Source organism: Mesoplodon mirus, assembly GCF_964341445.2.
Source record: "Mesoplodon mirus genome assembly, chromosome: 10".
In the NCBI taxonomy this organism is placed as follows: Eukaryota; Metazoa; Chordata; class Mammalia; order Artiodactyla; family Ziphiidae; genus Mesoplodon; species Mesoplodon mirus.
The window spans coordinates 30,549,305-30,566,373 of NC_138986.1; the positions used below are offsets into that span (position 1 = coordinate 30,549,305).

At 38.0% G+C, this 17,069-nt stretch overlaps 1 protein-coding gene across 2 annotated transcripts in view; it reads left to right on the forward strand.

The window, feature by feature from the left end:
- Window positions 1-2,277, forward strand: part of STX7 (syntaxin 7) — a 46,953-nt gene extending 44,676 nt beyond the window's left edge. For both annotated transcript variants that reach the window (XM_082634222.1, XM_082634223.1), the window contains one exon: window positions 943-2,277. In XM_082634222.1, coding sequence (XP_082490348.1) covers window positions 943-1,035 — 93 coding nt within the window. In that variant the 3' untranslated portion in view covers window positions 1,036-2,277. The remainder of the gene's footprint in view (window positions 1-942) is intronic.
- The last annotated feature ends 14,792 nt before the right edge of the window (window positions 2,278-17,069 follow it).

The window sequence follows — 17,069 nt, forward strand, 5'->3', positions numbered from 1 at the left end:
GTCATTGTTGATGAAGGCACGTTACATATGGGTCTGCGGTAACCAGGTGGAATCTGGGGAAAATACATGGGCATGATGAGATTGAAACTTGAACTGTGTTTAGTATGTGAAGAGTATATTCTGTTGAAAAATTAGATGGACATTTGGAATACTGAAAAGTATAAGTAGTTTTCAGGATAATTTCAGAGTCAGGAACATATTCTTTTTGTAAATTTTATGCTACTTCTAGTTGACACAAAGTAAATTTACAAATTTTTCTACTTTGTAAGAAAAAGGATTCCTGCATGTAGCTGTGAGATATACAAGCCACTGGAGAAATATAGAAAGCTACAGCTGGGCCAGGAATGAATAATGGAGCAAAACTCTTAACCTTTGTATTTTAAATGACAGTATTAGAATTTTTTTTAGCTCTTTGTGTTTTATAGTTTACTTGAATGTTGAGAGATTTTGAATGCAGTTTGCATTCGTATTCAAGGATGGGAATGATTTGGGAAATTAATAAGTCTACTTTAAAAAGCATTGCCAAATATTTGCATTTGCTGATATTGTCAGAGAACTCATTTTGAAGAGCAATTTTTGATAAAAGTTTAAAAATTGATGGTTTTAAGCTGTTTTTTGTTTTCACACATAGGTAAACTCTGTTGCTCAAGTTATTAATTTTTATTTCTCTGTATCTTTTTTTAAATTAAGCCCAGCCACACATCTAGAAAAAGTACCAACAGAAGTTGAATAATTACCCCCTGAATTATACCATTAATTCAAGAAGAATATTTTTTGAAAGCATAGTGCTATATGTATTGAAAAGCAAAAAAATATAGCTCCAAATGAGGGCAATAAATTACTATTGATTTTACTCTAGAAATGAACCAAATGATCTTCACTTGCTATAGAGGTGCTCCACTACATCTGTAAACGTGTTTTTTGTTTTGTTTGCATCTGCAGCGCAAATCCAGGAAAACCCTGTGCATCATCATTTTTATCCTTGTTATCGGAGTTGTAATTATCGGTCTCATCATATGGGGAGTGAAAGGTTAAGATTATAAAGGAGCACACTATTACACTACATTATGTAAATTATGTAGGAAGATTCCTTTAACCATGGTAGGTTTTTTTTATTGTTATTATTTTAAAGCTGTTGCTTAAAGGATGGTTCCCATACTTTGTTATTTTTATTTGGGGGGAAGTTTTCTTTGGATTAAATCTGATATTTTCTAATACTGAAAGTTTTTTTAAATATCACTGCTGGCATAGCTTCATGCTTTTCGACCTAGTAACTGTTAGGTTTTTGCCCACATTGTATATGCCTTTCATTTATAATTTATTTATCCTGTTGACTTAGTTTTTGGAATTAGTAAATTCAAAGGTATGTGTGTGTTCTGTGTGCACCTTTCGGTCACGGTGTAACATGCACCCACGTATGTGTTACTTCAATTACAAATCTTAAATTTAATTTTGATTTGGGCCAGCAGAGGAAGTATTGTCAATAACTTTAAAAATTAACATATATGTTTGTGTTTGGAGTTTTGTTTTTATCTAGTTCACAGCAACACAAATTGTCTATTTAACTTTTACTGTTATTTTTCTCTTAAGACCCTTGTTTATTCTGAATGAAATCAGTGAATAACTTCCTAGTATATCTCTTACTCCTGATGTGTATATAGTAAGCATTTGCTGTAGATTGGCTAGTAAAATACTAAGGATAGATTGTTTTTATATAGGTTCTGTTTAAGTCTGACGTTTGTTTGCAGGGGATTGTGTGGTCACTATGAATGTTTAATGTGATTTGGAGGAAGAGTATGACAGATCAATACCTATTGTGTTAGAATTCTAAAGATCCCAACTTGAATTCGGCTGTGTATTTCCACAGCTGTTATGATGGAAAATTAATTACCTTCTCTTATGTCCTATAGAATAATAAAGATTACTTTTGGGAAGTAACTTTCCCACAGTTACCGTTTTTGAGCACCGAACAATTAAAATTCTGTTTCCTTTCATACCATTTTGTACCATCCGTCATTAGAAAGGGAATTGGATGTTCGCCACTTAACTCACTTGCCTTTTTTAATCAATGTTGTTTTAATGCACTAATCTGAATACTGTAAAGAAGATTATCTTAGTTTATAGTTTGTATTTTATAACGTTCTTATATAGCAGTTTGATAGTGAAGGCAATGTTTTACATGGCAAGCTATGAGACTTCAAACAGGAACAAATAAAATATTAAGTAACTAAGTAAATTGTATCTTTGCAACCAAAATAAAGATGATTTTAAAAAGTGTCTGGATAGTTTTATTTCAGGAGAACTCTGCTTCCGTGGGACTTGATACTTACCTCACACTTTTGCCACTGCAATCTCAACAGAGGAGATGTAACCACATGGCCACCATTCTGCATCTTGCTGGAGTACTGGCGTACTGAAAGTTTTTATTTTGGCAATCTTAAAAGGTTTTGCCACTAATAGGTAGAAGCTGCTTTGCTTGTCATCAAAACTCAATTTTTTCCACAAAAGAGTAGTCTTGATGAGAAAACATAAAATGAAAAACACTACAGTAGCCAAATTTTTTAAGTTCTTAGAGTTTTTCTTTTGGTGAGTTTTAGACTCTCTTTGAAAGGGTGATGCTTACTTTCATGACTGTCAACATATCTGAATCTGAGTTGAACTGAGTCTCAAACTGAAGAACTTTTCTTATCAAGTAACACGTATTGTTCATTTTAGTGTGTTCTGAAGACATACTTGAACGACGCAGGCTGAGATTAACCAGCCTCTTTGCTTAAACTGAATAACAGTGTGGCATGAAGGGTTTGGCTGTTGTACTGGTCGTTAAATATTATGAAAATGTTTTGGTTTTGCACAATGATTAGTGGTAGAAAAATAACTGGTGCCGTTTCAACATAATGCAGCTTGTTTTACTAGGCATGGGATCAACCCTAAAAAAATACAGATATGGACACAGATGGAGCTTGATCTGAGACAGCAAACCATGGAGGCAGCTTCTGGAGTCAGGCCCACTGAGTATGCTGGGTGCCCGGCAGCTGTATCTGTGTCGATCACTGAGAACACTGCACCTGGAAGACGTTGCCACTGGGTCCTTCTTCAGGGTCTTCACTGCTTTTGTTAAAAAATAGTAAAATCGGGCTTCCCTGGTGGCACAGTGGTTGGGAGTCCGCCTGCTGATGCAGGGGACACGGGTTCGTGCCCTGGTCCGGGGGGATCCCACGTGCCGCGGAGCGGCTGGGCCCGTGAGCCATGGCCGCTGGGCCTGCGCGTCCGGAGCCTGTGCTCTGCAACGGGAGAGGCCACAACAGTGAGAGGCCCGCGTACCGCAAAAAAAAAAAAAAGTAAAATCTTGCACACAAAAAATCATGTTTTGAATACCGATCTAGACACATTTATAATGAAAAAAGAAATGACTTTTGAAAATTTGTTCCACAAAAATTAATCTGTGGTTTAAGCAAGGAAAATGCAGAGTAGTTTCTCTACTTGGTGTGATTTTCATTTGTTTCTTTGTGTAGAAAAAGGAATGTCACAATAAAAGATAAAAGCTATATAAAGGAGAAAAAGGTCATTGTCTGCCTTTATAGTGAAGAGCAATTCACAAGGGTAACTTATTCTTTTTGAAAAGCAAAACTGACTATTTTTGACACATGATCAGGTTACTACAATAAAAAATTAAGTTTCAGAAGAAGATGAGAGTTGTTTGGGTAAGTTATGAGTTAAATGACCTTTTTAGTTCATTTAAATATGATGAAAATTTCTCATTAGTGGGAAAGAGCATCATTAGGCATCCTTCTTTCCGGGAAAAAAAAGATGTTTGCGTATTTTCATAATTCACTTAGGAAAACAAAAAACTGACCTCTGGCTCCCAGACCTCTTCGGTACACCGTAAGATTTGAGCAGCTTGACCTTGTATTTCTCAGCAAGAAAATACGGTTAGCAAGATTGGCACCCACAGGAGCCTGAAAGTGTTACGCTGGACCACTTCCTTGACAGAACGCATCACATTTCTGCTTAACGACTGTCCAGACATAGTTCATCAATCAGTGAAGAGAAAACCATTTCCCCCACTTTTTTAGGGATCTGTGTCCTCAAAATACTGTCACACAGGAAATAAAGAAATTGCCTGATGTAAACCTGCAGGTTCATCTTTCTTCATTTCTGCTGGGTTTAACAAAGTAGACTCAGTGAAGCATTATCTCTTTCACTAGGTTAAGACACGTAGGAAACCTGTTTTTCTCTTAATGCTAAATTCAAGTATTTTAGCCTTCCTATCTGGGTTCAGTCAGGAAAACAACCACCTGATGATGTAAGCATAAAGGATTTCAACGTGGGGAGTCAGAAGCTTCCACCAAGCATCAGAAGGGCAGGCGAGGGAAGGTGCATCTGCAGTACCTCCCTGGGCGGATCTCAGGAGCTGGCCCAGGAGCCTGTGAGAATCTGGAAGTGTCCAGGAAGCTCCTGACACCTCAGCCTGCAGCACCGACGCAGTGAGTCTCAAGAAACTGTCACCAGCTCTCTAGGCTGTTGACAGCACCAAAGCAGGTGACCTGTGAGAGATCTTGAAGCTGCTGCGACGCCCGTGTCCGTGGGCCTGTGCACACTTCTGCCTGGATGGCCTCCAAGGGAGGGTGGCCTCTCCCTTCTCTGCCTCCTCCATCCCCTGGAAATGCTTCTCATTGGGCCACGCTGACTTAGAACCAGAAAGCAAAGGAGGTTCTGGAAAATGTAGTTTCTGGCTTCCCTGCAGTGCAAAGAACACTACAGAAGGAGGGGACAGTGATGTTGAGGTGACAGCAGACAGCCCATCACAATGGTGAAATGCTGATAGATGGAAAGAGCACAAACAATGTGAAGCAGAAAGCCTCACAGAATTCTCTTCCATTACGGGTTCTTTGGTGGGAAAAGAAACACTGATTTTAAATGGTAAACAAGTCCCATTTTTTCCCAACCAGAACAAAGTCTCTGTATTATATATACTCTGGGACCCCAGCACCTAGCTGTTCCCTCCCTCTCTCCCTCCCTAGTTGCCCAATAAATATTTGTGTACTTAATTTGGCATTTATTTTGTGCCAGGCTGCCACATGCCTGGGCACAGAGGGTATAAGAGTGAACCAAAAGAATGTGGTCCTTGCCCTCAAGGAGCTTACATTTTGGTATTTAAGCATGTAAAAAACACTTGATGTTAGGAAGAAAATGGTGGGTGGGAGTGGAAGGAGGTAAGGGAAAAACAGAATGAATGAGGACGGATTCATCATTCTTTGGACCACCTACACCTGGGGACTGCTCATTCTTTTTTTTTTTTTTTTTTTTTTTTTTTACAAATTTAATCAGTTATACATATGTTCCCATATCCCCTCCCTTTTGCGTCTCCCTCCCACCCTCCCTATCCCACCCCTCCAGGCGGTCACAAAGTACCGAGCTGATCTCCCTGTGCTATGCGGCTGCTTCCCACTAGCTATCTACCTTACGTTTGGTAGTGTATATATGTGCATGCCGCTCTTTCGCTTTGTCACAGCTTCCCCTTCCCCCTCCCCATATCCTCAATTCTCTAGTAGGTCTGTGGGACTGCTCATTCTTAAGGACTGGCTTCCTGTTTATCCTATTACCTCATTACCAAGTAACTGAATTTCATCCTCTTTTCTCAGTTAACAGACTACTAGAAAAGTGATAGTTTTCTAAAAAGTAGCTACTAATTTGAAAGTTGATCTGTATGTATTGTCTCCAAGAAAGAACCTTCCATCTTTTGGTGGCAGCATCTGGATTCAGAGCTAGGGCGTCCTGATAATCAGGACTGACATTTATAGGACTTTTGCAAAATTATTACTCCCAATAGAGGGAAGAGCACTGGAAAGAGAGGAAAGAGCTAAGGGAATTTTGGAATCCATGATTCTTCAGAATGCACTCAAAGCCAATGCATTATGCATGCTCCTAGTAAAATGTCCCTTAAAACATTTTTAATTTAACCCTGCCCTATCCCTTGGCAATTTTTATTATTTTTTTTCTTTGGTATCAAAATGGAATAAAGAACACCCTCAATGGCTCACATTAACCCATTTTCTCATAATTTAAATACTGTTTCAATTTGTCAATTTTAATCCTTTGTTTTCACAATCCTTTGGTTAACGTGAAAATCATGAATATTAGGAAACCTTATTTTTCTCCAAATAATTCTAATTTTAAAAGCAGAAGTAGAACTAAATGACACACTAAATAGATTTTTATAGACCCTGTTGCTTCTGGCAGGTTTTTAAGAGGTTGGTCATTTAATTACTCAGAGTGGGATTCTTGTAGGTTTTGTGTAGTGATGGCATTCCTGCTTAAAATGTAAGTGGTGGAAGGCAAAACCAGATTTCCTGTGCAGTCGTTACATGCATAACACCCTTACTTGTTTTAGAGGGAGTCTGCTAGAACTGAACTGAGTCTTTAAATAAACTTGAAAGGGCATTAATTCCCACTTTGGCAAACCCAAAGTACAAATTTTTAAGTGTTTACTGTAAGTACCGTTAGACAGTAGTTACTAACTCCAAAATCTCTTAGCATTGGTGGAAACTTAGAAATGCAGTTATTTACCCTCAACAAAGATTTACTGATTTCAGTTTCTAGTGAGTGCCTTCTGGAAGTTTCATATCAACTGTTAAATGGTACATCTGAAATGCTAAAGTCAGACCAGTATCAAAGAAACCAAGTTTACATCTCTAGAAACTAGAGATTTAGCCCAGGAGTAAGATACAAGCTTTTAGTAGCTTGCATAGCTGAAGACCTAATCATGAAAAGCTTTCATGAGTAGTTAATTAACTGAGAAAATAAGACATACTGTAGTAAGGACAGATAAGGAGATAGAAAATATGAATGGCAGGTGATGAGACCTGAAGGATTGAATGAGAAGATCTAATATGTGTCTAATCAGAGTCCCAAAGATGGAGAATAGAAAAAAATGGAAGAGACAGATGATTGCTGAGAAATTTCCAGAACTAATCAGAAACATGAATCCACATATACAAGAAATAAAATGTATATCAAGCAAGATAAGTGAAAGGAAACTGAAGAACAACAAAGACAAAGAGATCTTAAAAGCAGCCAGAATAACAAAATATCCACATGCAAAGGAATGACAAATTTTGACAGTCGAATTTTCAGTGCCAAAAATTGAAGCCAAAAGATAGTAGAATAGCATCTTCAAGGTGCTAAGTGACAATAGCTGTCAATCTAGAATGAGTGCCCAGTGAAATTATCTTTCAAGAACAAGGGCAAAATAAAGACATATTTCGTTTTTTTTTTTTAAAGAGAATTTGTGACCAATAAACTTTCATTTAAAGAATAAGGATGAATTTAGAGTAGAGAAAAACGACTAGAAGGAAGGTCTGAGATGCAAGAAGGAATGATGTGCTAAGAAGGAAAATGTTAAAGAATGTTTTTATAACCTCTAATTAGGGAAAATTTTCTTAGAAACAACTTTTTATTTAAAACCTCTTTGGAAATAGCACTGTTAACTGTTTAAAAAACCCTCAAGGCCAGTCACCTAATCAATGTCTAGTTAAAGTCTAAAACTCCACTATACAATAGATGGTGGCCTATCTTAGGGTCCCTTCCTAAAAACAAGAGCATGGCATCAAATGTAACTAATTTTTTTTTTCCAAACCAATTTAAAGGAGCTTTTCTTTAAATCTTAAGAGAGAAGGATGATTTCTAACATATGTTATATTCATCAGTTTTTCATTGAGTCATACTGAAAATAGAAATTACATTGTCAGTACGTGTTAGTTGCCTACCCAGAAGCCATGCAACTCTTGCCAATTCTTAATGGTCTCAGACTTTCCTTTGGAACATTTTTTCTCCTCTCTTGGGTAGCAGCCACATGCTTTGGGTGGAATTGACTCCAACCTAACTCCAGAGGTGGTGGGTACTACTTTAGATAAATCAGCCCATCCCATTCCTTTTGCCTTAGTGATTGGTTCAGGGAAGGGCAGAAACCCAGTCTAATAATCAGCTCAAGGATTCCTTTCCTCCAAACTATAATCCAATCTGGACAGCATGTGGGTTGTGGTGCACTGGATATGAAGCTGGACACTAGTGCAACATTTTAATACTATGAGGGATGATACAGCTTCAAGACAAGGATGTGAAGTTGGGTAGAGTCGTTCATTTATTCAATAAGAATTTGCTGAGTGCTTAATAAATACTGGGCCCTAGGAAAAGCAAAATCTTATTTAGCAAATTCTGACATTGGGGACAATGAAATTGTTTAGAGCTTCCACAAAAATTAGAAACATCTCTTAAAACTTCATCCTTGTATCTAGGAAGACTTTTGCTTTTCCAGTCAGGAATTTTAGTTCCAGAAAAAGAACAAGACAATGAAAACATTGTATGAAAGGTTTCTTTCAACCTTTTCTCAATCAACAGTTGCTACCCCAATCATCATGATGCTGAGAGGCTTCAGAAACACAAGTGACTCTGTGTTCAGACCAAGTACTTGGCCTCAGGAAGATAAATGATCAGACCTACTCACCATATGATTATAAGGGTCAGGTAGTTTAAAAAGAAATTACAATCTGAATTGAACCATGGATGAACAGTGCTGCTATTGAGCTTCAAATCCTAGCTAATAAGCATAACCTTGTAAAGAGAGGTTAGTGTTTGGGAAACTGCATGTTCTTGCAGAAGAGCAAAGCTTTTGCAATATAAATAGTTGTGAGTGTACTAGCTTTCATCTTTGATGCCTTAACCCTCTGTGTTTAGAGTTTTTGTATCCAGGGCTGGATTGAGAATTTTAGAAGCTCCAAATACTAAAATGATTGTGATGACAACCCCATATGTAATTCAAAAGAAAATTTATTTTTTCAGAAGGTCATAAAACACCTAAATACTGAAAGTAAAATGACTTTTTCTAAATTTTCTTATTTTGAAATGCATAAATTCATCACAGTTAAAATTTCTTAGTAATTTCTGGTTCATCTCCTTTGCTGGTATCTTAAGCACTTAGTCTGTTGGGTAATAATTCAGCATCAATTGCATTTTACATTATTAATATTTCTGTAATTTTCAGAATACAGACAGAGGGGAAGAGTATTATTTCAGAGAGGGATTTGATCACTCACAGCAAACAGTATTCTTTGATTTGGAGGTAGTCTAGACTTTTTTCCTGAATAGTTCTAATAAGGAAAAACCTTTAATCCCAAATATATTACACACTGACAAAGTAATATGGGTTTTAGAAAAACAAAGTAGGTCTTATTTTGGTATTATGCAATGTTTGGTTTAGATTAAACATGGTTGGAGGGGACACTTAGGTGTGTAAAGATCACTGAGATTCATGGGTCAGGCCTTTTGCTGATTTGCTTTTCTAAGACTTGGTAGTAATGTGCCTCAGAACTAGGGTGAGGTTAGCCAGTCTTTTTTTTTTTTTTTTTTTTTGCGGTACGCGGGCCTCTCACTGTTGTGGCCTCTCCCGTTGCTGAGCACAGGCTCCGGACGCGCAGGCTCAGCGGCCATGGCTCATGGGCCCAGCCGCTCCGCGGCATGTGGGATCTTCCCAGACCAGGGCACGAACCCGTGTCCCCTGCATCGGCAGGCGGACTCTCAACCACTGCGCCACCAGGGAAGCCCCTAGATGATTATGTTTTAATGGGATGGCTCCCAGGTCCTTGAGAAAGACATTCTTGGTATTAAAAATATAACATTGGAAGGCAAGGTTGGTTTACATCTAAAAACAATTAATGTTACATACCATATTAATTGAATAAAGCAAAAAATCGACATGATCATCTTAGTAGAGTCAGAAAATTCATTTGACAAAATTCAATACTCATTCATGGTAAAACTCTCAACAAACTAGGAAGAGAAAGAAACTTCTTCAACCTGCTAAAGACATCTTCAGAAAAAGCTAACACCATCTAAAATGGTAAAAGATTAAATGCTTTGCCCCTGAGATTGAGAATAAGACAAAGATGCCTATACTCATCACTTTTATTTAATATTGTACTGGTGTTTATAGCCATTGCAATCAGGAAAAAAAAATTTTTTTAAGGCATCTGGATGGGAAATGAAGCAGTGAAACTCATTACTTTCAGATGATGTGACCGTTTATGTAGCAAGTTAAATGGAATCTTAAAAAAGCTACTAGAACTACTAAGTGAGCTTTGCAAAGTTGGAGGATACAAGGTCAATGTACAAAATCAATTGTATTTCTATATACTACCAGTGAACATTCTACAAATTAAGAAAATAATTTCATTCACATTAGCATCAAAAAGAGTAAAATGCTTAGGAATTAATTTAACAAACGATATACAAGACTTGTACACTGAAAACTATAAAATATTGCTGAGAGAAATTAAAGATATCTAAATAAATGGAGATATAGTTTTTGTTGATTGGTTGAAAGCTCAGTATTGCAAGATGGCTGTTATCTCCAAATGTATCCATAAACTCAACATAATCTCAGTCAAAATACCAACTGGAATTTTTGTAGAAATTGACAAGCTGATCCTGAAATTTATATGAAAATGCAGAAGACATGGAGTAGCCAAAACATTTTGAAAAAGAAAAATAACGTTGGTGGACTTCTACCTGATTTCAAAGCTTACTACAAAGGCACAGTAATCAAGACAATGTGATATTGGCTCAAGAATGGACATATAGATCAGTGGAAGAGACTTGAGAGTCCTGATATAAATTATTACATTTGTGGTCAATTGACTTAATTAATTTAAACTTCGTCAAAATTAAAAACACTTCTGTCTTCTGCATCTGTCCCTGCAGGGTCAGTCCTTGCTAAGTCACAGCCTGAATGGGAACCAGACAACAGCTTGTGTTGAACAAACTAGTGCCCGGTGGTTAGGCCTTCTTTAAGAACAAGAACACAAAATTATGAATACAAAAATAAGCTGTGAATGTGAGTATTTAGAATGAGAAAATAAATCACAAAAATTACTATATTTTGAAAAGAAAATAGCACAACAAAATAAATGATGTTGATGATTATGATGACAGTAATCTGCCTAACACTTTTATAACTTTTTTTCCTGCATTTTCAGACTGCATACACTTTGATTATCTCTTCATATGAAAATTTTTTGTAATACTTTTTCTAGAAAGACTAGAAATATAATTTATTCTTTCCTCTATCATGATTGATGGAAATTGAGTGATCAGAAAGCTTTCTTGCAATTTCTTCATTCGTTACCAGTAATGCCACATCTGAGTTTCTTTCTCACGCATTGGTCAAGAAAATTATAAGAAAACTCCAATATCACTGGATATGGACCCTGATAACCCCTGCCACAGCAGATGGTTCACTTTTATTAGGTCTTTGCTGCTCCCTCTTCCCAGTGGGCAGTACCTGAAATGATGGACAGAAAATATCCCTGAATTCTCGGTCATAGTTTCCCATAAGCAGGGAGACATCTCCTTGGGATCAAAGATAGGGTCCGGAGGCCTGAGGTTATATCTGGAGTCCCAGGATGATACAGTAGTATTCCTGGCAGCCGCTAGTACCACTGCAGTCCCAGTACCACCATCAGGTTGTAGAGGGTGACCACCAGGCTGGGCACTACTTCCTGCTTCCTGCTCATGGCTAGGGCCACTCCTTCTCTAGTCATCCAGAGAACACAGCAAGCCTTAGAACGGGTACAGTGAGAGGCTCTAAAGATTAAGATTCATTAACAACATGGTAAATCTACCTCTGACCACAGCTGACATCTCTCTGGAGGGTGTGTTTGTACATCGCCAAACAGATCCTCAAAGCTTCTCTGTCACGGAATGTTAGAAGGCAATTAGCCACATGCTTTCATTTACATAACACCCCTACCAAAGACCTTAAAATTAGTTCAGAGTTTGGGTTTAGTCGAGTGGAGATATGCCAATCGACAGACGGAGTACGGTGAGGGGGATGGTGAGTGTAGAAGTGGAGACAGATGGCAGGAAAGCACAAGAGGAGCCTTTGGGGGAAAATATCCAGTAGTAAACTGTGTGGCAGTTAGACTCAGTAACAGTGCTTGACTGGTCTATTTTACAGCGTGAGGCTGCCATAGGGACAAAAGAGAAGAACAGGATAAATTGCCACTGGGGCTATTTCTCGACTGTGAGAACTTCTCTTTGAAAGAGCTGGACACAGGGAGAGGACAGTGCTTTCCAAATGGCAGAGAAAGCAGTCAACACTGGGTATCAGGAGGCATATTGCAGGGAGTGAAGAGCTCAGACAGGAGATGGCAGAAATGAGAGCATGAAATCTGTCCCAGGTTAGCAGAAGCCAGGTTCTGATTCACACAGCTGTGGGCATCCCTTAGCTGATTCACACAGCTGTGGGCATCCCTTAGCTGAGGCAGCCAGCACCACTGAAACTCCATGGATCAAGAGGCAGGAAAGAAGAGCTCTGGCATCTGCAGGGGAAAGTGGGCCCCGAGAAGATCACACTGGAGTCAGTATCACCCCGTGTGTCTCCTAGCATGGCTGTGGGGCAGATGCCTTTCCTGAAGGCAAAGCATTTGCTGGTATTAAGTGACCAATGAGCTAGCTCTGACTGCACATAACACACTCCTTCTGTTTCCTGGAAAATTCCAGACAGACACAAGAAGGGAAGACCTGAGGCTTTGTCACTTGGTAAACTGAGGCTCTTAATCCATTTATCAAATTTAAGGTTAAAAACAACCATGCATGAGATACCATTGATGGGCCTCAGGAGAACATTGGGTGACATATTGAGTGCCTTCACACTAAGAATTCTCCAGGAAGAACCGTCTTTACCAAGAGTCATCTGATTCCCTCCAGACCAAGAAATGACCAGCAATATGGTCCTTCCTCTGCAACTGACAGTCTCTAGTGAAGAGATGCTGTTGTTCTGCTCCCCACCAGAGTCTCCTAGAATATGTGGCAGGGATGAAGGTTGCTTCATTGGTCCTGTTGGCCAGCCAGCAGAGGGAGTCAGAATGACAAAGTTTATACCTTCTAAACAACACCATCAGGACTTCCCTGGTGGCGCAGTGGATAAGACTCTGCACTCCCAATGCAGGGGGCCTGGGTTTGATCCCTGTTCAGGGCACTAGATCTCACATGCATGCTGCAACTAAGATGCTGGTGAGCTGCAACTATGGAGCTCCCCTGCTGCAACTAAGACCCAGTACAACCAAGTAAATAGTTAAAAAATAAAAACAACACCATCAGCTAAACTTTCACTGTGTTATGATTTTAAACCAATACATAAAAATAATGATCATGAAAATATCTTTACTGATTTTCATGTTTATAAAGATAATTCATGCTTATTTTTAAACGATGTAACAATATAGAAGGTAAAAAACAATATCCCCCTTCCCAATAAAAAGTGTTCAACAGTTTGGTTTACACCCTTCCAGAATGTTTTCTAAATAAAATAGTTTGAGTACCCATCCTAGGTCGTTTGGGAAATCTAGCATTTTCTTCAGTTGTTTCAATGATTCCTGAGGAAGATGCTAATATAGTGGTTGCATATTCCTCTTGCTCTGGATCCTATTCTGAATTCAATTGCTTATTGCTTTGTGTTGCCTCCTGTTTACACCTGCTGACTGCTCCAGCTTTTCTCTGGTTTTCTTGGCTCCAAAACTTCAAAACAGGAATTTCTTCTGTGGACCATGATTTCCCCAATGTGTTCAGCAGAGAAAGGGATTGTTTTCTCTTAAGTTCAGTAAAGGATCTTTCAGGAAAACAGGTGATTGTTTCAGTGGAAAGCTTCAGTGAGTAGAATGACTCATCTTTCAGTCCTAAGACCTGCCTGATGACATCAGTTCAACAGCCTATGTGCCATGATGCCCGCCTTCATTTTAAATCCCTTTGAGCTATGCTTTTTGGCTCCTGTAGAAGTATGTGCCTATGGGTACGTTTGGCCATGCTTACAGAGATTCATTTAAATCTTAGCATTGGTAGATTAGAAAACTTGTTTTAAGTGGTTTATAATTTTGAGGATATTTGTTGGTATTATTGTTCTTAAATATATTTATGTTTAAAAATCAAACTTATATAGGATAAATGGAATAAGCTTGACACAGAATTAATACATATTTTAGTTTCAAATGTAATAACATGCTTTTTCTCTAAAGCAGAACCCCAAACATAAAATGATGTGCTTATTTATTCCTAGTAAAAAAACCCTCAGAATTATATCTTTTTTTAATTTTGTAGGCCACATTATTTGATATCTAATTTGACTCAGTTGATGATGTGTAAAGAAGAGATTCGACAGGAAAAAAATCAGTTAACTAGTCCAAGAAATAATATATCTAAATATTGAAATGCGTACTTTAAACCAATAAATGACAGAGTTAAGAGACGTTTAACCTTTAAAGAAGAATAGGAATAATAGATATTTTCTGTTTGCAGCCTTAGATTTTGTTTAAAATAATACTGCACAGTGTTGATTACTACACCATTTGGCTCCATTTGAAGAAAGAACATGATTGTAAGAGCAACTTTTGACATTTGAAAATCAACATTGTTTACATTTGAGAAAATCACTATAGGTTGTTTTTCATAAATTTAAAGAGATTTACAAACACTCATATAAACTTTATTCTATGTTCATATTACTTCAATTATATTTTTCCTAAAGCTTAATAGTTGTAAACACTCTAAATGAAGCCATATGTCCAGAGCAGGCACTGATTATAATTCTTTTATATTATACTTGAGTTCAAGACATTTGCCCAGTTACAAATGATTTAAAAGCTAACAGGGCTTCCCTGGTGGTGCAGTGGTTAAGAATCTGCCTGCCAATGCAGGGGACACGGGTTCGTGCCCTGGTATGGGAAGATCCCACATGCCGCGGAGCAACTAGGCCCGTGCACCACAACTACTGAGCCTGCGTGTCTGGAGCCTGTGCTCCCGCAACAAGAGAGGCCGCGATAGTGAGAGGCCTGCGCACCGCGATTAAGAGTGGACCCCACTCGCCGTAACTGGAGAAAGCCCTCACACAGCAACGAAGACCCAACGCAGCCAAAAATAAATAAATAAATAAATAAATTTAAAAGCTAACAAAAGGTGAAAGAGTTGGTAGGTTCATAATTGGAAAACAAGTTATGAATAGAGAAACTAATGATTGTGAATTTGTATCCAGAACATACAAAAAATAAGAAACAAAAGAAACACAATAAATTTTACCCAGTTATCTGTTGGTTTTCTGATAGAGAATATGGTATTAAATCCTGTACACAACAGCATACATTATGGATATAGATGTTTTACCAGTCAAAAACATTTGGAATTTTAAAAATTCCAAACAGAATGAGTTTGTTCAGTTAGGGATTGAGTTTCATGTTTGTATTTTTATCCTTCACCCTTTACTCTTCATCCCCAAAACATTTATTGAGTGACCAGTATGTAGTCAGTTGATACATATTTATCATTTTCAGGTTGAAGATAGCAGCTGAGTGAGTATAATTAGTGAAGAAGGGTTTTCAACGGGCACTCATGTTCTAGGACTCCCAGTTTAAAAGGGGAGACAGAGATAGGAGAAGGATTTGTTGGACACAAATATGAGTAGGAGTAAGGGACTATACCCCTTGGATCAGGAAATTAACCCCTTTCTCTTGTGTGTCAAAAGATACCCTAAGAAGAAAACATCTTGCGATGCCCTCAGGCTTATGCTTGGTGGAGGCAGGAGCCCAGGGACCTAAGTGTTCGGATATCTCAGTAAAAGGGTTTACGGTCCTATTGTGTCCCTGGCCTTGTCTTATGACCTTTTTCCCTTTTCAGCTGCAATAATCCATTCCTTCAATAACCTTGCTATCTCTCATTATATACTACACATACATATGTATAGTATATATAAAATGAATAAGTAAAGAAAACCAACCCAAGTTCATCTTCCTCCTTCAAGTTTAGGGATTCTCTAAAGATCAACACAGACTTTCCCTCCTCAACTTCCACTGAGACCTGGAAGTCTCTGTCTTCTCAGTGGCTGTGCTCACTACTGGCCCCCAAAACATTGCTGATTGCTCTAGTTTCTGTATAAGTCTTACATTAGCTCATCTAAAATTAATTTAGTTCATATTTCCTGGAGGACAGTAGCCTGAAAACCTACTGGAATGGCATCTGCAGGCACAGGTACACTGGGGAACTTTCCTCCAGGAAAATTACATGCACTTAGGTTTTGTACCAACTTAGTGAAAGCTCTTCCACGTGCTGAAAAGATACACACATGACAGCTTGGTCTGCGGGCTGCAGGTAGATGGAGGAATGAAAGGTGCGCTGATCTACTCTCCCTTCCTCCCCCTTCCCTCCGTGTATGTTTACATATCTGTTTCCATTTGCCCCTGTGTTCACCTGAAAAACCTCTCTAGTGAACTGAAAGCAGTTTAAACTCATTTCAGAAGAGGTGAGTTGGTTTTAATAAAACAATGTATGACTATCTCAAGGAAAGGACAATTTTGGATATTTTATATGTAATTATGAATTATATTAACTGTTCCACTGAAAGTGACAATAACAATAATAGTATCCTTATCATAGAATATACTGTGGGCAATGTGTTCATATTTTCTTTCTATATTTTCTGTATTATGAAAAAAAACCCTGGAGAACTAAAAATTTATTCTAGTTTGGTAGGCATACTGTTGATTCTAAGTGATTTTTGATTCTCTGTTGTATCTCTCCACCACACTGACAGCTGAATTAATCTAAAACCAGCAAACATTTTCTAGTGCAGTTGGCTTGGTGCATTTGCCATGTGGAGATCTGACTTTAGTCAGCCAAATAACAGTCTCATGACATATTTAAAACATCCATATGCTCCAGGGATAGAAATAACCTTCTTTTCCATACTCTGTTCAAGTAAATATTTCCTGGTAGCATTTCTCAGGGCAATATTGTTTAAGTGAAAAACCAACTGTTCCTTGTATTCTTTTTAATACAATAAATGGACATGCTTTAATTGGTGTTCTCTGGCACAACAAAAATCTGTAAGACGAAAGCAAGGAATAAGTCTAATTAGGTCACATTCTTGCTTTTTGGAAATGAGCATTCTTCTCCACTTTAATACTTATAATAAAAAACATAACTTTTTTAAATGAAGAGTAACCAAATAAACATAATCTTTTTGTGGAACT